General features: G+C 45.6%; 1 protein-coding gene and 1 pseudogene across 1 annotated transcript in view; both read right to left on the reverse strand.

The window, feature by feature from the left end:
* LOC144892974 (ATP-dependent 6-phosphofructokinase, platelet type-like) overlaps positions 1–25,974 on the reverse strand; it is a 119,123-nt gene that overhangs the window by 4,874 nt on the left and 88,275 nt on the right. Inside the window, 2 exon segments of the mRNA XM_078782063.1 lie at positions 1,588–1,687; positions 15,140–15,251. Of these exon segments, the coding sequence (XP_078638189.1) occupies positions 1,588–1,687; positions 15,140–15,251 (212 nt within the window).
* Positions 18,355–20,210, reverse strand: LOC144892976 (poly(A)-specific ribonuclease PARN pseudogene; annotated as a pseudogene).

A 25,974-nucleotide genomic window follows, 5' to 3' on the forward strand; every position in this document is an offset into this window, starting at 1 on the left:
ATTGCTTGACTCCAATATTTACACCTTCTCACCATTAACTGTACATCTTCCTGCTCACCACCAATAATACTTCCTCCTTCATTACTTTTACTTGCATAATGTTCTCATAACTCCTTTTTGGCAATTTGCAATCGTCCATCGACAGCATATTTCCGGTACTTTGATAATTCTATGGCATATGCCACAATCTGTGGCACTAATATTTAACATGTATTTGAAAAATGGTCAGGCATTGTTACAAAGATGGAGGGATGAGAATGGAAAAATAAAAAATTTATAAAGCAATGACAAGGAAGGAGTTGGAGAGAAAAGAAAAAGGAGGTGTGGAGGAGATGGGAAGAAAAGGGAGAGAAGTGAAATACATAGAACTGGCACATCATACACCTGTGTTTTATGAACAACATATTAATTCAATCTTTGAATATATTGAATCAATTCCTCTGTCAGGGTGGAGTAGGAAGTAGGAGCGGAGAGGAAAACAATGGGGGGGAGACACAGGGCCATCCATCATCAAGGTTTTTTAATATTATTTTATTTAATTATTAGGGGTGGGGAGTGGAGGTGAGGAACGAACAGACACCATCAGCACATTCACTTGTTGATGGGACCGACTTACACACATTATAATCACTACAAACGTACACAATAATCCATCTGTACCTCAGCTACCGACCAGTCCTGCCAATATCCACGTACTCCACTATCCCCAATACATCTCGATACCTATTTGATGTCGACTTAAACCCTCTATAGCTTCTGCTGCCACCTAAATGTTATCTCCAGTTTCTAGAGAAAGGATAGCTTATACAGAGATCTGCTTCCAAAAGGCAAAGTAATCATTCCAGATTAGTCTGTCCTGTAGATTTTTATGTTCTCTGTTTACATCGATTGTTCTTCATATTGAGTTCGCTCGTTAATATTTTTTTCGTGCTGATTCTACTTATTTTGATCCTCATTCTCAGGCTCGGATCGTTTTGGGCCTACCATTTATTTTTCAGGTCCCCCTCCACCCCCAACTGTTTTCCATATCCATGACGTGTCAACAATCGTCCCCAATTCTGAAATCTGCCCATTCTATAATACCTTCTCTGTTTACTTTGTTGTTTATTCATAAAGACATTCCAAGGTCTACCTTTACTTAAGGATGGAGAGGACAAGGTAAGTACAGAGGAATAACAATGACAAGATTATATTGTAGGACTAAACAAGATATTGAAGCCTCCTATAGCTGGAATGCTGCTGTTCACCACTATCTCAGGTCTTCCCTCCATCCAAAGCCATGATTTTGTCTACAGCCATTAAACCACTCCCGCCCCTCTTAAAGTTTGCTTTTGCATCCATCTTGTCACCCCTTGCATTCTTCCCCTATCCCTCATCGTTACCTGCATCCCTTGTTTGTCCATCATTGTCGACCTTCTCTCTCTGCCCTCCTATTCCCCTGTGTCCTGCTGTTCCCTTTGTTATGTCGTGTCCTGATCTGTTCTGTGTCCTAGCTCTTCCGTGAGCCTCAAATATGTATGAATTAAAAAATGAGCAAGAAGCAGATACAGCAAGGTACCAAAGACGATATACAAAAACATTGCTCACCCTGGCGATAGCACTCCTTCATTTTTTTGCTCAGCCAATGCACTGCCTTTGCAGCAATCTTTGTCCCAAAGTTCCTGTCAAATGGTGATGGTGCTCCACCCTATAATGCAGACACAGTGTGTATGACACATGGGTTATCGTAAGATAATATGCTGGAGAGCAAGACTGCACTGGCACGAATACCACCAAACTGCTTGCGCTTTTCCAAATATTTATTTCCCTACAAATAAAGGTTCATGGAAAAATGAAGCAGCATATAAAGTCGCCCCGCCACACAATGAGAAAAAGTAAGAAGTGTCACAAAGCCACACCAGCTTGCTAGCATCCAGAAAAGGTGGAGTGCAACCGTGTGGAGTGAGTGGAGGGTTCACATTCAGGAGTTCAAGGGTTGGTTATTGCCTGGAGAACCAGGCTCAGTCACGAGACACCACGTTGGATGGGTGAGTGGTGAAACAAACCGTCGGCACTGTGAGGGCGAATCCAAACCAGAGCAAGGATTTCTAGTCATTTCAGGAGTCAGGACCAACTCCATGTACTTCAAACAGCACATGAGAAAATGCAGTACGACCCCACAAAAACCTAGCGGGAGTCCAGACCAGGATGCGGTACATCCCGTCGCAATAGAGCCAACCACCCTCATCACAACCACTACCACATGTGAGCATCGTACGTGGACAGGTTTCTTATCGGTTTTTTTCTCCTCTTGCTGTTTGTTATTTGTGAGTGGACGACATATATTCCAAAGGTGGACAACATACATTCCCAAGCATTTCCCGTCACAAGATTATTAAATGTCAGGTGGGAGATTTAACCGTGTACACCCACGTCACTGTTACAACTAGTTATCTTCCATCACGCTAATTTCCGGTGAGAACAATTGCATGTTCTGGATTGGTCTGTGTCCAAACTAATCACCTTGCTTCTTTTGTTTGAGTTATCATGTGCTGGTCCTGTGTCAAGAGCATTTTCTTCCGGTGGTATATCATTGACACCATCAGTGCCAGTCCATTTTGACTTTTGGCGGCATTGTAGTTGATTACATAATGCCTAGTACATGGGATTCAAGTCAACGTGGCTTTTTATTGACGTCTCGCTCGCCCACCATGCCTCAAATATTTCACGGCTCACCCTCGTCGACGCTGTGCCTAGGACAGATGTCTGACTCCATGCGAAGGTGTGATGGCGGTTGTTTATAAGTTTAGCTTCCAAGGACAGTCCATCTCTCTGTCTCTCCACGTGCTGGTGTTCTGTTAGCCGTGTGATCAATGATTTGCATCGTTCGCCAGCATATTTGACTTCACAATTCACACATGGGATGGATGTTTTAGGCAATATTCTTTGTCAACTTTGCTCATGCAATCCTTAGGTTGTGTGTGTAAGGATGTTTTTGATTTGTGGGTGACATTGCTACTGTAGTTGCAGGACGTGGCTCGCACTTTCAGAAGACTTCTGCATACATTATATGGAAACAACACTGTATTTGGTAGTACATTTGGCCTGTCGTTGTTGCCGATTGTTTTCTGGCAACAGGATGCATGAATGCACCTGAGTAGTAGTTTTCTTGGCGTAGTTGACTGACGTGCAGCAACTCCGCTCGGTGTTGCTCCCGGTCACTGTAGTGGGTTTTTGCGTGATTGAGGAAGTTGCAAGTACAACTTATTTTGTGGCAGGTGGGATGGCCACTTCGGTAGTCCAATACCTTGTCAGTGTGAGTGAGCTTATGGTACACTTGCGAGTGCAGGCTGCTATTCCAGATCCCAGATAGTTGTAGTTGTACGTCCAGAAATGTAAGAGACCTGGTTTGATCGATTTCATATATTTCACAATATACTGGGGGGTTTTGATAAATGGGAATCAACCAGCACACTCCGTAACACCTGGAATGTAGTGAAACATCTTTCTGGAAAGAAATCTAAAATAGTTTTCCTTCAAGGTGAGGATCGCTCAGATTCCTGGAAAACTTACTTCCAAAAACTGTTCTCATCTGATAACAGGAGCCTCCCTAACAACCCAATCAATCCCATTTTCAAGGTCAGCTCCAATATTACTACTGGCATCTTTTCATCAGCAGAATTTGACACGGCATTGAAGCGAATTAAACTTGGAAAAGCCCAACCGAAGTTTGGTGAATAAGAAATTCTGCAATGAAACATACCGAGAACCTCCTCCCCCAGAATGGGGGAAAGCAGGTATTGTACCACTACCCAAATAAAGGAAATTTAATGCTTTCTAGAAAACGACTGTGGAATAAGTTTAACTCAAACAGCGGTAAAAATTTACAATCGCCTCTTCAACAGAATTTTCCCTGAATTGGAAAAAAATCCTGCACCCCAAGCAAAATGGATTTGGCCACTTCAATCCATATCTTCTCAGATCTTTGCTCTCAGGCGCATCATCGAGGAAATACGTAACCATCAAAAAGAGGCTGCTATTATCTACATAGACTTCAGGAAAACCTTTTACTCCATTGACAGGAATACACTTTTCCAAATTCTACATGCATATAGGATCCGTGAGTCGATTGTGAAGGCCATACAAATTATGTATTTAAACGTAAATACATAATTCGTAAGCTAAACGCTCTTTCACCTACCTCATTCTCATCCACCCTCTCTGAAAAAATGTCCACTTCTCCCTTCATTGACCTCCACACCCCTTCCGACCTCACTGACTACTACAACCACACTCTCTCCTCCTGCCTTGACCAGCTTGCGCCTGTAAAAACCAAAACAGTTTCTTTCACCCATTCTGCTCCCTGGTTTACCCCTGAACTCCACCTGATGAAAACTCGTGCTCGCCAACTTGAAAGACTCCGCAATAAAACGGGTCTCACAGTTCACTCCCAAGCCTACAAGGACCACCTACAACACTACAAAGATGCCCTCTCCCGCGCCCGCTCTGCCTACTACTCTCAAATTATCCACTCTGGCTCCGGAAACCCAAAAGCACTCTTCTCGACGATAAACAAACTCCTCCGCCCCCTGAACACCACCACCCAGTCATTCACAGTAGACAACTGCATCTCCTTCCTCTCTTTCTTCCAACGCAAAATTGACAACATCTACAACAGCTTGACCACCGCCGCACCCGCTCCCCCTCCAACCACCTGCCCCCCCTTGTCCTGCCATCCCCTGTCTCGGTTCTCCCCAATCTCCCCTACTGACCTCTCTGAACTCCTCATAGGAATGAAAACTGCCACCTGCACTCTTGACCCCATCCCCTCCAGCTTTGTCAAAGCCTCCCTCCCTGCTCTCTCTCCACTTATCATTGCAACAATAAACTCCTCCCTGTCTACAGGCATCGTCCCACCTTCCCTCAAAATTGCTGCTGTTACCCCCATTCTAAAAAAACCTGGTCTAAACCCTGACACCCTAAACAACTTCAGACCCATCTCCAACCTACCCTTTCTGTCAAAAGTTTTGGAACGCGCTGTAGCCACTCAACTCAAACATCATCTCTCTGCCAATAACCTGTATGAAACATTCCAATCCGGATTCCGGTCCAACCACAGTACTGAAACTGCTCTCCTCAAAATCACCAATGACCTTCTCCTCTCCTCTGACGCTGGCAACCTCAACATTCTCGTCCTCCTCGACCTCAGCGCTGCCTTTGACACCATCGATCACACTATCCTCCTCACCCGACTTGAATCCACCTTTAACGTTACCGGCACTGCCCTCTCTTGGATTAAATCATACCTCTCTGACAGATGCCAGTTCATCTCCATCAATAACTGCAAATCCCCCACTGCTCCCCTCCCCCAAGGTGTCCCCCAAGGTTCAGTTCTTGGCCCCCTCCTCTTCATCCTTTACCTGTCCCCGCTCGGTCACTTAATCCGCCGTCATGGTCTCTAATTCCACTGCTTCGCCGATGACATCCAGCTTTTCATCTCCACCAAGTCCGTCTCCACCGACACCCACTCTATCCTGACAAACTGCATCACTGAAATAAAATCCTGGCTTCAAATCAACTTCCTCAAGCTTAACTGTGATAAATCTGAAATAATCATCATTGGCCCAAAAACGCTCACAAAATCCACCCATAACTTTGCCCTCAACATCGACGGTATCCCAGTATCCACCTCCCCTCACATCCGGAATCTTGGCATCATCTTTGACCAAACCCTTTCCTTCGACAAATACACTAAACAGATCACAAAGTCAGCCTTCTTTCACCTGAAAAACATTGCCCGTCTCCGCTCATCCCTCTCCTCCACGGCTGCAGAAACCCTCATCCACGCCTTCATCACCTCCCGTCTGGACTACTGCAATAGCCTCCTCTATGGTTCACCCTCAAAAATCACCAATAAACTCCAATACATTCAGAACTCCGCTGCCCGTCTACTCACCCATTCCCGGACCCGTGACCACATCACCCCCGTCCTTTACAAGCTTCACTGGCTCCCCATCCCCCAGAGAATCCAGTACAAAATCCTCCTCTTGACATACAAAGCCCTCCATAACCTGGCCCCATCCTACCTGGCTGACCTCCTCTCCAGATACTCCCACCCGCAACCTCCGCTCTGCTGGTACCAACCTCCTGCCCCCTCCATCCGGACCAAATTCAGATCCTGGGGGGACAGGGCCTTCTCCATCGCTGCTCCCACCCTCTGGAACTCACTACCTCACACCATCAGAGACTCCTCCTCACTCACCACATTCAAAACATCACTAAAGACCCACCTGTTCAACACTGCATTCAACATTCAACCCACAGCATTTAACCCCTGACTATGTCTTCTCCTTCTCCCTCCTTTTGCTTTAAATATTTCCCTATTGATTCTTGTCTTTTTGCAATTGTTGTTTTCATGTATTGTTATGCATTATGTTTGCATTATGCATCATGCATGCATTATGTTTTCATGTATTGTTTGCATTATGTTTGCCACTCTGTCAAAGCGCCTTTGGGCTTCTGGAAAAGCGCTATACAAAATAAATGAATTATTATTAATTATTATTATTATGTATGAAGATACCTCTGCAGTGGTATTAACTCCTGAAGGAGAATGCAACTTTTCAAATCGACAATGAAGTTCTTCAAGGTGACCTGCTTGCTCCTTCCCCATTTACCATTGCCTTGGACTGTGCCCTTAGAACTGTGATTGAAGACTGGGGTGGTTTCACTCTCTCTCCCAACGTAGAAGTCAAAGACATCCAGCCCAGCACATTTCTGACATCGAATTTGATGACATCGCACTACTCTCAGACATGTTAAGCGAAGCTGAAATTTTACTGCACAAGATTTAAACTGCTGCTCGGTCTATTGGGCTCACACTCGATGCTGAAAAGACTAATTAATATATGCACATCAATACTTTTTCTGAGTGTGCTCTACTTACTGTTGCCGGACGTCCGATAGAGAGAGCAAATGACTTAAAATACCTCAGCTCCTATACCAACATACAGTGAGACTTAAAATGCAGAAAAGCTCAGGCTTAGGCAGCAGTTCACGCCCTCCATGAAATTTGAGATCTCCAGTTCGCAAAAAGAGTAAGCTAAGTGTCTTCAAAATTCTGGTTGAGTCGATCCTTCTCTATGGGTGTTTGGGACCTTGACCCAAACATTGGAGAAATCACTGGATTGTACTTGCACCCAATTGCTTCATAAAGTCCTGAACGTTTCTTGGCAAGACCATATCACTATCAGGGAACTGGTTCTTTTGGTTCTTTTCCCCGCATCTCTGCTATCTATCTATAATTCCAGCAATCTCTGTGTGTCTGTCTGTGTGTCTGTGTGTCTGTGACCGCTGTTTCTCGACAACCACGGGTCCGATATACTTGAAACTTGCCAGGTATATTGCTGGGGACCCGAGGATGTGCCTTTTCAAGGTTTGTAATTAATCGGACAAGTACCTACCGAGCTATGTCCAAAAAACGCTTCAACCAATCAGAGAGCAGCGAGCTATCACGTGTGCCGAACCGTTAATGCAATGCAAGCGTTAATGCGTTAATGCAAGGCTTTTCTTTTTTTCCCTCTTCTCTTTCTACTTTTCCTTGCGATTAAATTGCAAACAGCCAAAATACGTTGGCGCTAATTGAATAATTGGCCATTAACACTAAAATAATCGTAACTGCGATATGCCAACTTCCGGACAGTGCAGCCTTCCATGTTGTTGTTGTTTGCAGCAGCTGTTTGCAGCAAGGCAAGGCTTTTCTTTTTTTCCCTCTTCTCTTTCTACTTTTCCTTGCGATTAAATTGCAAAAAGCCAAAATACGTTGGCGATAATTGAATAAATGGGCATTAATAGATAGATAGATAGATATGCGATATGCGAACTTCCGGACAGTGTGCGCGTTACGAGCTGACCGCCATTACGGTACGTAATTCGATTTCTTATGCGCATTATTTCTCCCAATTCAGTCAGAGCGAAGGGCGGAAGCGAAGAGCGTTGTTATTTTTTGTTTACGGGCGTACGGGCGGGGTAGAGCGTACGGGTAGCGTTTTTTTTTTTTTTTGGCAAGGAACGGGCACCCACGTACGGGCAATGCCCTAGTTGCGAGGGAATGCCGCCTTTGGCTTGCTGGTCATGTGATGAGACATGCAGAACTGGCAAAGAAAGTTCTACTCTGGGGGTCTGAGGAACCCCAGAGAAGGGGTCATCTCCTCACAACCCTTCGAGACATCATCGAGAAGGACAAAATATGTGTATATATGCATATATTGTTACGTTTGTGGGGGTAGGGATACTTTAGTCCAGGTATATTTGTATAGGTAGGTGCTCCGAATGTCGTGAAGAAACCTTGATGTAATCAGTACTTGTTTAGACTGTGTGTTCGGATTAAGCTTGTATATTCGTCCCCATCACAGGGGGGGGGGGGCGGGAGGGGGCATTTTAACTAGCTCAGTGATTATGTAATTAATCCCTTGTATGTTGTTCCCTCTGTGATTTATCCTTATGCCCCGTATGGCACCGCATTAGACACTAATTATAATCGCGCATTTAATGGCACTCAATAATAAAACATACCGGAAGCCAGGACGTTGAGCCCTACAGCTGACAACCCCGACTTGGGAGGCACACACAGGACGGGCAGGCCGAGGCCACGCCCCGAGGAGCCGTGGTTGGTCAGGGATCTTGATTGACAGGAGGACGGGTAACAAGGGACTCGCCGATTGGTGAAGCACATCCAAACGACGTGAGAGCATGGGTGATAAAAGGACGTGCAGGTGGACATTTTGCTCTCTTCTCTTCGCTTCTATCAGCTCTCTGCATCTGGTCTGGATCGCGGCAGTCGGCATTTGTCTCTCTCGTTCTGGACAATAAAGCGAACGATCGTGCTTGGACCACGGGCTCAAGGAAGCGATCGGACCGACCGTGTTCGGAGACACCACTGGTGGACATGCAGAAGAAAAGGGCAGGGCCGCGGACCGAGGGCTGCAGCTTCCCACCGGGGACGACGGGGAAGGCCCGGCTGAAGGAGCAAGCTGCACGCGGCCCGTTCGATTCGCACAGAAGGCCTGTTGCGTGCCGGCGGGCGCGGCTTACTGAGCGAGGGCGTGCGGAGGCCAAGCAGCGCGGGAGCGAGCGGTTCCCGCCAACAACCTTGACGACCCCTGAAGAGACCCCACCAGTGATCAGAGTCAAGTGCACCCACACACACACATTCTTTTCAGTTACCTTTCCCTGTGTCCGTGTTTCAAGTCTGGTTGTGGGGACATCCCAATTTAGGAAATTTTTTGATCAACGGAAGTTGAAGTTCTAACCCTAACCCTTCCGTTGAACTTGGGGATGACGAAGAAGACCTTCGATGGTCGAAAGCTTGTCGAAAATTTAAGATCGACGCCCTGAAGCTACGTCCGCGTCCGATTTAATCTCCCGATTATATATACTAGGGCATTGCCCGTACTATATCTATATCTAAAATTATATCCCCCCCCCCCTCTATTTACATGAAATGGTTTGGTCCAAAGCGAACGGCTTGCGAGTACGGTGACAATCCCCCCCCCTCTATTTACATGCAATGGTTTGGTCCAAAGCGAACGGCTTCCGGAGTTTGGTAAAGAAATCGCCATCGCGTGCACAAACGCGCAGGAAAGCGAATGAATCGCAAATTCGGTTTTATTAGTTTTAAAACATAGTTTAACGCCAACATAGTTTGCAAACGTGAAATAAATGAATACGCTCTCAAATGTGCCGTCCGAGGCAGAGTGTGTCCGCCACGTTCGGCACACGCGATCGTTCGCTGCTCTCTGATTGGTTGAATCGTTTTTTGGACATAGCTCGGTAAGTAATTGTCCGATTAATATGAAACCTTGAAAAGGCACATCCTCGGGTCCCCAGCAATATACCTGGCAAGTTAAAAGTATATCGGACCCGTGGTTGTCGAGAAACAGCGGTCACAGACAAACAGACGTACAAACGTACAGACAGAGATTACTGGAATTATAGATACTAGGGCATTGCCCGTACGTGGGTGCCCGTTCCTTGCCAAAAAAAAAAAAAAAACGCTACCCGTACGCTCTACCCCGCCCGTACGCCCGTAAACAAAAAATAACAACGCTCTTCGCTTCCGCCCTTCGCTCTGACTGAATTGGGAGAAATAATGCGCATAAGAAATCGAATTACGTACCGTAATGGCGGTCAGCTCGTAACGCGCACACTGTCCGGAAGTTCGCATATCGCATATCTATCTATCTATCTATTAATGCCCATTTATTCAATTATCGCCAACGTATTTTGGCTTTTTGCAATTTAATCGCAAGGAAAAGTAGAAAGAGAAGAGGGAAAAAAAGAAAAGCCTTGCCTTGCTGCAAACAGCTGCTGCAAACAACAACAACATGGAAGGCTGCACTGTCCGGAAGTTGGCATATCGCAGTTACGATTATTTTAGTGTTAATGGCCAATTATTCAATTAGCGCCAACGTATTTTGGCTGTTTGCAATTTAATCGCAAGGAAAAGTAGAAAGAGAAGAGGGAAAAAAAGAAAAGCCTTGCATTAACGCATTAACGCTTGCATTGCATTAACGGTTCGGCACACGTGATAGCTCGCTGCTCTCTGATTGGTTGAAGCGTTTTTTGGACATAGCTCGGTAGGTACTTGTCCGATTAATTACAAACCTTGAAAAGGCACATCCTCGGGTCCCCAGCAATATACCTGGCAAGTTTCAAGTATATCGGACCCGTGGTTGTCGAGAAACAGCGGTCACAGACACACAGACACACAGACAGACACACAGAGATTGCTGGAATTATAGATAGATATATATATATATATATATATATATATATATATATATATATATATATATATATATATATATATATATATATATATATATATATATATACATACATATAGATATATATATAGATACATATACATATATATACATAAACATATATATTTACATATACATATACACACTTGCCCACACACATATACTCGTGGGGTATGCTTATAATAATAATAATAATAATAATTCATTTATTTTGTATAGCGCTTTTCCAGAAGCCCAAAGGCGCTTTGACAGAGTGGCAAACATAATGCATAACAATACATGAAAACAACAATTGCAAAAAAGACAAGAATCAATAGGGAAATATTTAAAGCAAAAGGAGGGAGAAGGAGAAGAGATAGTCAGGGGTTAAATGCTGTGGGTTGAATGTTGAATGCAGTGTTGAACAGGTGGGTCTTTAGTGATGTTTTGAATGTGGTGAGTGAGGAGGAGTCTCTGATGTTGTGAGGTAGTGAGTTCCAGAGGGTGGGCGCAGCGATGGAGAAGGCCCTGTCCCCCCAGGATCTGAATTTGGTCCGGATGGAGGGGGTCAGGTTTGTACCAGCAGAGCGGAGGTTGCGGGTGGGAGTGTGTCTGGAGAGGAGGTCAGCCAGGTAGGATGGGGCCAGGTTATGGAGGGCTTTGTATGTCAAGAGGAGGATTTTGTACTGGATTCTCTGGGGGATGGGGAGCCAGTGAAGCTTGTAAAGGACGGGGGTGATGTGGTCACGGGTCCGGGAATGGGTGAGTAGACGGGCAGCGGAGTTCTGAATGTATTGGAGTTTATTGGTGATTTTTGAGGGTGAACCATAGAGGAGGCTATTGCAGTAGTCCAGACGGGAGGTGATGAAGGCGTGGATGAGGGTTTCTGCAGCCGTGGAGGAGAGGGATGAGCGGAGACGGGCAATGTTTTTCAGGTGAAAGAAGGCTGACTTTGTGATCTGTTTAGTGTATTTGTCGAAGGAAAGGGTTTGGTCAAAGATGACGCCAAGATTCCGGATGTGAGGGGAGGTGGATACTGGGATACCGTCGATGTTGAGGGCAAAGTTATGGGTGGATTTTGTGAGCGTTTTTGGGCCAATGATGATTATTTCAGATTTATCACAGTTAAGCTTGAGGAAGTTGATTTGAAGCCAGGATTTTATTTCAGTGATGCAGTTTGTCAGGATAGAGTGGGTGTCGGTGGAGACGAACTTGGTGGAGATGAAAAGCTGGATGTCATCGGCGAAAGGTAAAGGATGAAGAGGAGGGGGCCAAGAACTGAACCTTGGGGGACACCTTGGGGGAGGGGAGCAGTGGGGGATTTGCAGTTATTGATGGAGATGAACTGGCATCTGTCATAGAGGTATGATTTAATCCAAGAGAGGGCAGTGCCGGTAACGTTAAAGGTGGATTCAAGTCGGGTGAGGAGGATAGTGTGATCGATGGTGTCAAAGGCAGCGCTGAGGTCGAGGAGGACGAGAATGTTGAGGTTGCCAGCGTCAGAGGAGAGGAGAAGGTCGTTGGTGATTTTGAGGAGAGCAGTTTCAGTACTGTGGTTGGACCGGAATCCGGATTGGAATGTTTCATACAGGTTATTGGCAGAGAGATGATGTTTGAGTTGAGTGGCTACAGCGCGTTCCAAAACTTTTGACAGAAAGGGTAGGTTGGAGATGGGTCTGAAGTTGTTTAGGGTGTCAGGGTTTAGACCAGGTTTTTTTTAGAATGGGGGTAACAGCAGCAATTTTGAGGGAAGGTGGGACGATGCCTGTAGACAGGGAGGAGTTTATTGTTGCAATGATAAGTGGAGAGAGAGCAGGGAGGGAGGCTTTGACAAAGCTGGAGGGGATGGGGTCAAGAGTGCAGGTGGCAGTTTTCATTCCTATGAGGAGTTCAGAGAGGTCAGTAGGGGAGATTGGGGAGAACCGAGACAGGGGATGGCAGGACAAGGGGGGGCAGGTGGTTGGAGGGGGAGCGGGTGTGGTGGTGGTCAAGCTGTTGTAGATGTTGTCAATTTTGCGTTGGAAGAAAGAGAGGAAGGAGATGCAGTTGTCTACTGTGAATGACTGGGTGGTGGTGTTCAGGGGGCGGAGGAGTTTGTTTATTGTCGAGAAGAGTGCTTTTGGGTTTCCGGAGCCAGAGTGGATAATTTGAGAGTAGTAGGCAGAGCGGGCGCGGGAGAGGGCATCTTTGTAGTGTTGTAGGTGGTCCTTGTAGGCTTGGGAGTGAACTGTGAGACCCGTTTTATTGCGGAGTCTTTCAAGTTGGCGAGCATGAGTTTTCATCAGGTGGAGTTCAGGGGTAAACCAGGGAGCAGAATGGGTGAAAGAAACTGTTTTGGTTTTTACAGGCGCAAGCTGGTCAAGGCAGGAGGAGAGAGTGTGGTTGTAGTAGTCAGTGAGGTCAGAAGGGGTGTGGAGGTCAATGAAGGGAGAAGTGGACATTTTTTCAGAGAGGGTGGATGAGAATGAGGTAGGTGAAAGAGCGTTTAGCTTACGGAAGTTGATTGTGCGATAATGCCTTGGTGTTGGGGCGGGGATGTTGATGGTCAGAGTGATGGCTAAGTGGTCAGAGAGGGTGAGGTCAGAGCCATAGAGATGGTGCAAATTTAATCCAGTGGAGCAGACAAGGTCCAAAATGTGACCACGGATATGGGTAGGAAAGTCGACATGTTGAGTGAGGTTAAAGCAGGTGAGTAAATCAGTGAAGTCAGTGGTTATTGTGGAGTCAGTGGAGTCCATGTGGATATTGAAATCACCAAGGAGGAGGATTGAGGGGGAGAGGGAACATAGCTGGGTCAGAAAGTAGGAGAAGTCAGACAGGAATGATGGGTGTGGTTTGGGAGGGCGGTAGACGACAGCCATGACTGACTGCGTGCGACCAGAGAGTTTTAAAGCCAGGTGTTCAAATGATGGAGCAGATGAGATGGAGATGAGGTTGGTCTTGATGTCTTGACGGTGGATAACGGCAATTCCACCACCTCGGCCCTCCGAGCGTGGTTTATTGACGTAGGAATATCCATTGGGTGTGGTGAGGTTAAGTGTGTAGTAGTCCAGAGGTTGTTGCCAGGTTTCGGTGAGACAGAGAAAGTCCAGTTTGTTATCCAGGATGTATTCGTTCAGGATGAGGCATTTGTTGTTGAGGGACCGGGTGTTGAACAGGGTGAGCTTGATGTTGTTTTGAACAGCAGGGATGAATTCAGGTGATTTAGCCAGGGTTCGTAGGCAGGAGGTGCGATCGTGTGCGTTGCTGTGACCAGGTGCGCTGGGACGAAGAGTGAGAGTGCGCTGAGCCGACCAGAGGACGGGGATGGAGTGACCTGATTGCAAATAATTGCTACGTCCGCGTCTGATTTAATCTCCCGATTATATATATATATATATATATATATATATATATATATATATATATATATATATATATATATATATATATATATATATATATATATATATATATATATATATATATAATATATATATACATACATATAGATATATATATAGATACATATACATATATATACATAAACATATACATATATATTTACATATACATATACACACTTGCCCACACACATATACTCGTGGGGTATGCTTACACATTGTGTAAGCAATAGCAAGCCGTGCATACATCGGTAAATAATAAATAAAAGTTTTATGATTATGGGCAAGCATCACCGAACCGACATGCTAGATATCAATTTCGGTTTATTTATTTTACGGATGCGTTTGCAATTTTTACGTAAATTTTCAGAGATTTTTATTTCACAGTTTACACTTATATTAATTACAATTTTCAAATGATAGATATCAATTGAAGTTATTTTTTTTTCTTTTTAATGGATGATTTACGTTCTTTTACGTAAATTTTCATTTAAGGATGCTTTTTCTCTTTTTCATTTATGTACATTATTGTCATGTTTATTTTACAGTATACAGTTATTGAAATTTTAATTTTCAAATGCAAGATATTCATTGAGGTTGTTTTTTTTAAACATTGCGCTTTCGATTTTGTTTACGCAAATTTTCATTTACGGACGCTTTCCGGTGATTCTGTAATTTTTCCCGGTGTACCGGCTTCAATGTACGTCTGCACGCCAAATTTCAGCTTTCTACGACACCCGGAAGGTAGCAAACATTAATATCAGTCATTCAATCAGTCAGTGGTTATAAAGAGCTTTTATACATTAGATGGACACAAACATACAAACACACGAGACAGACCAACAATAAAAAAAACATGAAATAAAATCATGAACATAACAGTAAGTAGCACGTTTACAACTTTGTCTGGCAACGTTATAGAGGTTGATGTTTGCCAAGTTGTTTAATTGCATCATTCCTTTGTACTCAGACCTGTTGCATGTGTCCCAGGACATTCTTGCGGCAGTCAAAGACACCCTTTCCTTCCTCGGAGTACAAACTGAAAATGAAGTCTGTTGTGTAGTTTACATTGCACAGCTCATTCCTAGAGAAACAAGCAAAATAAATTGAAACATGCTGTAATACAAATGGTTGTATCTTGTGCAATACATGTACTATCTTTTCCCCTGATCAAATGCATGAGTAAAAGTTAAGTTCCTAAATAACAGCAACAAACATAACTCAATGAAGGATAACACACATCTGCCCAACAAAGAATGAATGCTCCCCTGATTAAAGAAGAAAGAAAGAAGAATCACTTTGGTGATTTTGTTGGTGGCCAACATTTTTCAAAGATATTTGAAGCTACACTCAGTGCAACCCATTTGTTATCACCACTCACAAACATTTTTGGGGAAGATGGTAGATGATGACCAATTGCAATATTGTGCAATATTGCAACTTGTATTGCACAATACGGTCACACATCCTTCAACACAATCAGGATTCCACTCATTCTGCATTTGCAAATGGTGATATTCTATTGATGCAATATGTGGTTGTATAGAGATTCTCTAAAATCCACTTCTGGATCAATACAAGTAGGCATCACATAATGTTCCTGTAAAGTGCAACTTTAAGTGAAACAACGTTGAGTGAAGAAAACTTTAACATAGACCTAATGATATAAATAGGGGTTAAGTTCCTCGGGGACATTTTTGGTCAATAATTTTCTCCAAAAAAATGCTAAGTACCAAATATGATACATTATGTGTTATTACAAGTTATTATTGTTAATGATACATTATAAGGGGGTAGGCCAAATAACTTTACTGACTTCCACTGCCTTTTTAAGCAGCATCAAAGCACCTTAAAACCCATAATTTAACTTCTCGTGTAATACTTTTCCTGGGGTTTTTCTTACCGAGTCACAACTAATCACTTGATGGACATTTATAACTCATTTTGACAGGCTTGTAACGATGCAATGACAAACAAGAATAAGACATAAAATGTCGTAGCCCCTGGCGTGGTTTTACAAATTTTGCTGTACAAAGTTAAAGGCTGTCAGTCAGCCATCTTTGGTCAGATGACAAAACAAAATATTCTGCATATGTATACTCATGTATTGTCTTTGTATCAAGTTTGAAAAAAATCGGCCCATTCATGTTGTTACGACCTTGGCTTTGGGTAGAGCACTCGGGGTAATACCTATTGCTCCGGAGGTACCAATTGACGTACTCGGGAGGTCAATACGTTCCCCGTTAATGGGTCGCGCCGTTTAAGCAGCCAGATATGACCAAGCGAGATTATCCGCGTGCTTACACAACCCCTCTCAGCGATACACAGTATGCAAATGTATACCAATCCACCAATGCAATACAAGTTCAGAAATTAATACAGATCCTTTACTCAGGATAAACCAAAACACAGATCAGACTTGCTCAACAATACACAATATGCACAATTATGCCAATCCAGCAATGCAATGCAAGTCGAAAAAGAATGAGAACAAATCCTTCACTCAGGATAAACCAACCCACAGGATATACTGCCAAGCAATAAAAACCAATAGGAAAATTCCACGGACATGCGGAGATAAATAAATAATTGATTAAAGGACAGACAGGCGCCAGGTGAAGACAGACACCACAATCAAACACCCCAACAGATATCCCTATGTAATCCCAAAGGAGGAGAGGAGTGAGAAAAATAACAAAATAATATTTGCCAGGGTATAAAATAAAAGGGGGAAAAAGAGATAGTATGGAGAGAGAATGAGAGGCAAGCCTGTTTTGGACGACTTCTCAGCGGTCCCGTTTCAGGCTCAGCCGCCGGTCCCAAAGATGGCGCCTTCACCTTGCTCTCTTCCCCCGGGTTGTGTCCTCACACTCCACAACCAATCAATCAGCGCAAATCTTACAATCAGATCTGCGCCTTCTTCATCCCTCGATCCTTTCCCCCTCCTCCACCTCCTTAATGCAATACAGCAAATCCTTCCGAAAGTTCCTCGAGGTCGACTTCTTCATATAACACTAGCAGAGGTACCCGGCTTTGCACGGGAGTGGGAGGAGGAGGGGAGGGGGAAGAGGAGGGGAGGGGAACGGGGGGGGGAGGGGGGGAGGGGGAAGCGGGGGAGGAGGAGGGGAGGGGGAAGAGGAGGGGAGGGGAATGGGGGGGGAGGGGGAAGGGGGGGGGGGGGGGAGAGGGAAGGGGGGAGGGAAGGGTGCGGGGGTGCCCAGGGGAAGAAGGGCCCCTCCCCTCCCCCTCCCCCCCTTTCCCCTCCCCCCCCTCCCCTCCCCCTTCCCCCTCCCCCTCCCCCTTCCCCCCTCCCATCCCCTTCCCCCTCGTTCCCCTCCCCTTCTCTTCCCCCTCCCCTCCTCCTCCCCCTTCACACCAGGGGGGTTGACTCAGCCTGTCATCCCACCGAGGTCGGAAGTCGGAACTCATTGTCGTCAAATAAATGTAGCCTGTATGTTTCACTCTTTGTCACATGCCGTTGGTCCCATGTCAATCGGATGAAGTTGAAAAATTAACGTTACGAAGGTTCTCTGGGACGTACTGATTCCGAATAATGAAGTTGAAAAATTAACGTTCCGAAATACGCTAATTACGCTAACAGAAGCGCTGGAGGGAGCACTGCGCTCCCTCCCTTAGATTCCCTCCCTCTTCTGCTAGCGCTAATTACGCGTAACACACTAATTTTAAAACCCGAAGTTTTTTTAATTTTAAGGTGTGCTGTAGTCAGAAGCGCTAGAAGCGCTGCGCTCCCTCCCTTCGAATCCCTCTCTCTTCTGCTAGTGCTAATAATACGCTAATTTTAAAACCCGAAATTTTTTAAATGTTTATGTCTCCGTGACATTCCTGGGACCATCCCGAGTCGAACAGTACTTTCCGCTCGCAAATCCGTCCACGGGTTCTCGAGATCTTAGAGATCATAGATACATAGATCAGGACCAACTCTACTTTATATATATAGATGCACTGAGGCCGGTCACAGCATGAAACCCCGATAGTCTCCACAGAGACCCAAAGAAGCACCTTCTTCCACAGAACACGCTCTTTTCTCCACCCCCTTCATGCACACTCAATCTTCTTCATATAGTTCACAGATCGAGTCCTTCACATCAATCTTGTTCCAATCTTTCCTCATGGAATCTGCTACAACTTTTGCCTTCTTGCTTGCTTCTTCGTCACTTTCTGAAATCAGCAATAGCTTAGGCTGAAAAGGACGAGTTGAAGGTTCAGCCTCGCCATTCCAGTTCATGCACTGATGTGCCACACTCTGGTTAATCTTGCATTCCAGGACACTGTGCTTGCGCTTTTTATTCCATGGCTTATTCTTTGTAAATGTTGTCACTTTGTGCTTGGAAAGTTGGAATGCAAGCACACCATCGGCAGTATTCAGAGTACGTTTGAATCTGGTACGTTTCTGCATCTGGGCACATGTTTTTGGCTATGGGCACCTGCTCCTTTTTGCTGAGAACCACAAACGCTGATGTCGAGTCAATCCATGAAACTTGAATGCCAACAAATGCACTGAACGGCTGGTGCAAGTCGCTTGTTTTCCACACTTTGGGAAATGTCACGTGTAGCACGTTCTCTCTTTTTGGCTTTGGGTCTGGACCAGTGGAGACTCAGGTACAGAATGTCAATTATCCTCATTAAAAAGAGGTTGTTGACAAATGGCTCAATAAGGGCTGACTGGGCTGCAAAGTGCTGCTTTGCTGGATGCATAACGGTCCCAAGGTAGTTCGTCATCATGATGAAGGAGAGGCCCGTGATGTAAGCATCGTAACCAGCTTCGTGAAGTTGCTCTGTTGCCGTGTTGTAAGCCAGGAAGTTTTCAGAGCTCTCAATTGTGGGAACCTTGAATGGTGACTCCATTAGATGCCGATGAAGATCTCCCAAATGAGTGAATTGAATTATCTCCTTAAAATTATGATTGCTGCTCATCAGTTTGGTGTCCAGGAGCCTGGGGACATGCAGTCTGTGGCTCTTTGAATTCGTTCAAGTCCTCTGGGAAAGCACTGCCGAACTGATGCACGCTGTGCATGATGTCCAACAGCATGTTGTGACCGACGACAAGTTTTCCCGATGCAAAAATTGCTCGTAAGATTTTCGAGAATCCAACAGCATCTTCAAGATCATCCTGCTCTTTGACAAACTTCTCCGCCTCCTTTCTTCTCTTTTCCTCCTCGGACGCTTTTGTCACAATAATGTAACGTTCCTTCTTATTATTTAGCTGTGCATCAAAATGCAGACCTGTGGAATACCTTAAGTTAATCACCTGGTAAATAAGCTTCCTATGGTATCCTGTGCCTGGCTTTTCAGGCTGAATGGTGAATTCACCTGGCTGAATTCTTTCAGGAATTCCTGTACCCTTTGCACAATGGCATAAAAGGGTGTGTATACAATGTAATCCTTGTGTTCGTCTGGTGTGACATGTGTTGCCTGCGAGACCGGAGCAGCAGGGGATACAGCTTCATTTGCCTTCATTTACCTGTCCCTGCCTCTCCTCCAGGGGGTCTCGCAGTTCCTATACAGAATCTCGTGACAGGTAAGGAATACCTTCTCGGAAAACTTTGTTGAAATCAAACCCCTGATTTGCAAGAAAGTCAATACTGGAACTCTGGCACACAAAAGTTGCGTCTGGAGAATTACGGAATAGCAGTCGTGGGAAAAGGTAGAAATTGAAGGCTTTTGTAACGTATTGCAAAGTGTTTGGATTAGAACAGAATGAGAATATATTAAACTGGAAGAGCAGGAAATTCATGGAGTGCCGACGTAGTTTGGCACAGCACTCCGCAGGCATGCCCAACCCATTGCTTAGATTTCCCATAGTGGGGCCATCGTTGATACCTGTGAACTCGCCATCAATGGCCAAAAACTCAGCTTCATCAATAGCTTGGTAAATTATGTCCAGGTTGTCTTTGAAAAAATTCCAGGTGATCTCCATGGCAGAGAGCACACACAGCGAACTCCGTGCTTCCTTCCGTTCTCATTTACAGTCGAGTCCTGCATGTGGAAACCACGCGGGCGGAAACGATAGTCTTCAATAGTCCATATCAACTGGACCTGCAGTCCCAAAGGTGTGTCCAGAATCACCCAATGACCCTGTCTCAGCCGCTGGCCCAAAAGATGGTGCCTCCACCACCTTTCTCTCTCTCTTGGGTCGTGTCCTCACACTCCCTGAACCAAATGAACAGCGCAGATTTCCCGACATCTCGGGAACAGCACCTTTCCCCCCGGCTCACCAACACGATTCCCGCCGAGCAGTCCGCGCTTCGGCCCCGTGCCATTTTGCCATCCAATACCACATGCGCCAGGCTTACACCCGTCCTTCCCATGCAGGCAGAGCCCCCAACTGACACTCCTCGGAAGGAATCCACGGAGCTTTGCCAGGGGCTCTCACCAGCTTCGTTCCCCATTGGAAACAGATCGGTTACTCGCCCCTCTCTCCGTTGCCGCCTTTTCACTTTTCCCGCCGAGCAGGACACCGGCAGAACCTCTACGCCGGCTGCGCTTCTTCTTCTTCATCCTCTTGTTTTTCACTTCCTTCACTCAAAATCCATAAAGTTCTGAAGCATGAAATTATGTGGAGGCCTCAAAGGGGGAATATAAGGTCGACAAGGAAGGTCTTGTAACAGAAGAATCAAAATAAAACTAAGAACATAAGAAAAAGGGAGTTTTCTGGACTCGCAGCTAACCCGGCAAACTATTGCAATACATCCCCAATGGCCACATCCACCCCTCGTTATCAAACAACAAGTCCCACGCACGTACCTTCACACAATAAACCCCGTGAACATAACAATGCCCGAGAAATGGATGGGAACATGTTTAAGTTGCAAAATGGCCGTCAGTCAGCCTTCTTGGATCTGATCTTGAAAGAAAATGACAAGCACATGCAACCCATCATTCATTATCTGTGTGCCAAATTTGAACAAGATTGGTAAATGCATGTCTGAGAAATGGTGGAGAATGTGGTCAATATCAGGTTGTTTTTTTTTTACAACTAAAATGGCCACCAGTCTACCAGTTGGCTATCTTTGATCAATTGCTAAATAAAGTGAAGTGCACGCATACAATCGTGGCCAAAAATATTGGCACCATTGCACTTTTTTCAAATAACTCACAATTTTCTCCAAAAAGAAGTAGAAATTGAAAAAAGTATTTGGTCTCCACAATTCTTTATTTCACTGTTAATATTACAGAGCCTTTGTTTTTGATTCAGAACTTAATATATCCTTTTAAATCAGAAAATAAAAGAAATTGCATTGACAAAATTATTGACACCCTAAACTTGATATTTGGTAGCACGGCCTTTGGACAAAATAACTGCAGTCAAGCGCTTCCTATAGCCATGAATGAGCTTCCTACACCTCTCTACTGGCAGTTTGGCCCACTCTTCTTGTGCAAACTGCTCCAGTTCTCCCAGATTTGAAGGGTGTCTTCTCCCAACTGCTGTTTTCAGATCTCCCCACAGGTGTTCAATGGGATTTAGATCTGAACTCATTGAGTTGGCGACGGATGGTGCAAGTTGAAACTGTCATACCTTGTGTCTGAAGGTCAGCTTGAATCTGTTTAGCAGTTGATCGAGGTGCTTTCTCCACCATTCGAACAATCCTTCGCTGAAATCTTCGACCAAGTTTTCTCTTGCGGCCACGTCCAGGGAGGTTGGCTGCAGTGCCATGGGCTTTAAACTTCCTGATAACAGAGCGTACGGTGGACACAGGAACATCAAGGTCTCTGGAGATGGACTTGTGGCCTAGAGATGATCCATGCTTGGCTACAATCTTGTGGCTGACCTCCTTAGACAATTCTCTGGTTTCTTCCTTTTCTCCATGCTCATTGCGGTACACACAGTGACACAAAACATCAGAATTACTGCTTTTCTCTATTCAAACTGGTTGAATGAATGATTTTTATATTGCAGACACTTGCAACACAACACAGGTGAGTTCAATTCCAAAGTAAAGGAGATTTACCTGCTTGAAATCGAATTATTTCCAACAACTTCTAAAAGGTGCCAATAATATTGTCCGGGCCATTTTAGGATTTCTGTGTTGAATAAGCTAAGATTTAGTAATTTTTTCAGCTTTTTTTTGTTTGATTCCACTGCAAACCAAAGAAATACATTTGTGGATACCAAAATATTTTTTACTTTCAACAATTTTCTGGAAGAAATGGTGCATTATTTGAAAAAAGTTCAAGGGTGCCAATATTTTTGGCCACGACTGTATGCCGTCATGTGCTGTGCTTGTGCCAAGTTTGAACAAAATCGGTCGATATATCTCCAAGATATGTTTGTGAACGCATGGACGAGATCAAATACATAAGTCCAATGGGGGCTAATAAACCAGCAGGAACCAAACCATGGCGACAGCATGTAGAACTTCCTAACCACGGTAAGAAAATAATACACGCTCTACGACCGGAAACGCAAGGTGAGCTGTCGTGCCGGAAATGCAAAGTGAGCTCTGGTGCTGGAAAAGCAAGATGAGTTCTTGTGCTGGAAAAGCAAGGTGAGCCCTCGTGCGGGAAAAGCAAGGTGAGCCCTCGTGCCGGGAAGGCAAGGTGAACTCCCATGCCGGAAACGCAAGGTGAGCTCCCGTGCTGGAAACATAAGGTGAGCTCGAGTGTCAGTAAAACATGTCAACCTCTCGCACCCTCCCCCCCATCCTCCTAATTATGTGTCATGTCATGCTAGGCGATGGTTGTATTTTCAGCTCAGCTATTATGCAGCAGCCACCACACACTAAACAATGAGGAATTTCCATTGGCCATTTGGTGATCAATAACCCTTTCCTCCCCCCCCCCCCCCAATCCCCACACCCCCACACCCCTGGCCTAAAAGTGCACTACGCCTAAAAATGATTGTACGTTTCCCATAAATCGTACACTTTCAAAAATCCAATCTCACCCCTCCCCTCCAAATCTTCCCCATAACCCCTCCCCTCCAAATCTTACCCATCACCCCTCCCCTCCAAATCTTCCCCATCACCCATCCCTTTCAAATCTCCCCCCTTGCCCCCTCCCTCCTAAACTACTCCCTCACCCCTCCCCGCCAAGACGCCCCCTCGCCCCTCCCCTCCTAGACTCCTGCCTCACCCCTCCCCTCCAAATCTCCCCCATATCCCATCCCTTTCAAATCCCTCCCCTTGTCCCTTCCCTCCCAAACTCCCCCCTCACCCCTCCCCTTCAAATCTCCCCACCCTCATTGCTTCTCAATTTCCCCCCGCTCACTCCCCCTCCTCAAAGCGTCCTCCCCGCTTCTTCCCCCTTCAAACTCTCACCTCCATCTCCCCCAACCTTCTGCCTCGCTCTTCCCCCTCCTCAAATAACACCTCATTGTGGCTCACCCAATCACCATCAAACCTTTTGTCCGCCCCATCCTTCCCTTTCTCCGAGCTATTCTGAAATCTCTGACACACCTTCAACAGCTCTCCCTACCTCTTCCACCTCTTCCACATCTTACCCTACCCCTCCTCCCCCCTGTTCTGTATCTGATGCTCCCCCTTCCTCTTCATTAACGGTATGGACCTCAAACATCCGGGGCCTTCGTTCAAACTTAACTGATCTCTCCATACAGGTTGCTTCTGTCAAACCAGACGTGATCTGCTTAACAGAAACTTTCCTCCTTTATGATGTCTCTGATTCCATAGTATCTCTCCCGGGCTACTCCCTCCTCCGGTATGATAGACCTGAGCCTCGTCCTGGAGGCGGGGTTGCTATCTTTATCAAAAACTCTCTTCCTCACTCGCCCTGCACTGCACTCTCTCCACCTCACCCCCAGGAATACCTCTGGCTACGGCTTCCCCTTCGCTCCCACCTCTTGTTCATATGTGTGTTGTACCGTCCACCAAACAGTGATGACTCCATCTACATCTCGCTGTCTGATGATATGGACCAACTTCTATCTACCCATCCCAACTCTCTCTTCCTCATATGTGGTGATTTCAATTGTCACCATGCCAGTTGGCTGGGTGTGGGTACCTCTCTCACCAGCCATGGCTCTTCAGCAAAGGACTTCTGCGACTCACTGGGACTGACACAATCTGTCAATTTCCCGACCCGGATCTCAGTCAACGGAGCATCTTCTCTTCTGGACTTGGTTATGACTAACTTCCCTGAAAATGTCTGCTGCTCTTCTTCTGCTCCGATCGGATCATCTGATCATGTCCTTGTTAAAGTGGACATCTCTCTGACCATCCTCAGGGAGCCTGCTCAGCGTCGACGAGTCTGGCATTTCACTCAGGCCAACTGGCACGGTCTTCAAGCAGCCATCAATCATCTGGACTGGTCTCCCATCTCTACCACCTCTGACATCAACTCATCCTGGGAATTCTTCCAAAGTAAATTGCTCTCTCTCATGCACAGATTTATCCCATCTCGTCTTCAGTTGTCATACCCTTCCTCCCGTCCATGGTACACGGAATCTTGTGGTGAGGCTGTTGCCCAGAAACAACTTGCCTTCGTCTCCTGGAAAGCAAATCCAACGGAAGGAAATCTCATTTCCTTTCACAAAGCCCGAAACAAGTGTGTGTCCACCCTCAGGAGAGCCAGGAAACAATATCTCTCCGTTCTCAAGACCGAACTCTCTTATCTGTCTCCCTCTTCCAAATCCTGGTGGCGTCTGGTCAAATCCGTTTCTGGTGTTTGTTCCCCCTCCATCCCCTCCCTTACCTCAAACGGCTATACAGCTGACTCCGCACGTGAAAAAGCTGAATGCCTCAACTCTGTGTTTGCCTCTAAATCTTGTGTCCCAAACCCATCCCTCTCTGTACCCACCATACCCAGTCGTACCCTGCTGCTCCTGGACTCCGTGTCCTTTCCTCCTGACAAGGTGGAAAAGTTTCTGTCAACCCTCGACTCTGATTCTGCAACTGGACCCGACGGCATCAGCCCACGGGTCCTAAAATCTTGCTCTGCTGCTCTATCTCACCCTCTCGCTGTTCTCTTCACCCTCTCTTTTGCTCAAGGTCAACTGCCATCTGCTTGGAAATCAGCCAACATCACCGCTTTGCACAAAAAAGGTGCAAAAACAGATCCTAGCAACTACAGACCAATCAGCCTTCTCCCAATTATCAGCAAAGTCATGGAATCCATCATTGCTTCTGATATGAAATCTTTCCTCTTCTCCAATGGCTTGATCTCTGATCATCAATTTGGTTTCAGACCAGGTCACTCTACTCTGGACATGCTGCTTCTGCTGTCTCAACAATGGATGGAGGTCCTCAATGCCAAACAGGAAATTAGAGCTGTCTCCCTCGACATATCACGTGCCTTCGACACGGTCTGGCACCCCGCTCTGCTCACCAAACTCTCCTCCTTTGGTATCCATGGAAATCTCCACGCATGGCTGGCGGACTTCCTCTCTAGTCGTCGTCAACGTGTGGCCCTGAATGGGTTTCTCTCATCTCCTCTTCCTGTTCAGGCTGGAGTTCCCCAAGGCAGTGTTCTGGGCCCCGTGCTTTTTCTGGTCTTCATCAATGATCTCTCTGACTCTCTCGAAAATCCTCTCTATCTCTTTGCTGATGACTCCACTCTCTGCCGCTCCATTCCTCTTCCCTCAGATCGGCAGTCTGCTGCCTCCTCACTCTCTGAAGACCTGGACAAAATCACAGACTGGTCAAACAAGTGGAACATGTCTTTCAATCCTGACAAATCTCACACTCTTACTATGTCTCTCCGAAAAGATCGACTGGACAACCCTCCCATCTACTTTCTCAACAATCCTCTCCAAGAAGTTCTGTCGCTCAAGATTTTGGGTCTCACTATCTGCCATGATCTTTCTTGGGAAAACCACATTTCCAAGCTGGCCT

This window comes from Myxine glutinosa, chromosome 7 (genome assembly GCF_964187855.1).
Source record: "Myxine glutinosa chromosome 7, kmMyxGlut1.1, whole genome shotgun sequence".
Lineage (NCBI taxonomy): Eukaryota > Metazoa > Chordata > Myxini > Myxiniformes > Myxinidae > Myxine > Myxine glutinosa.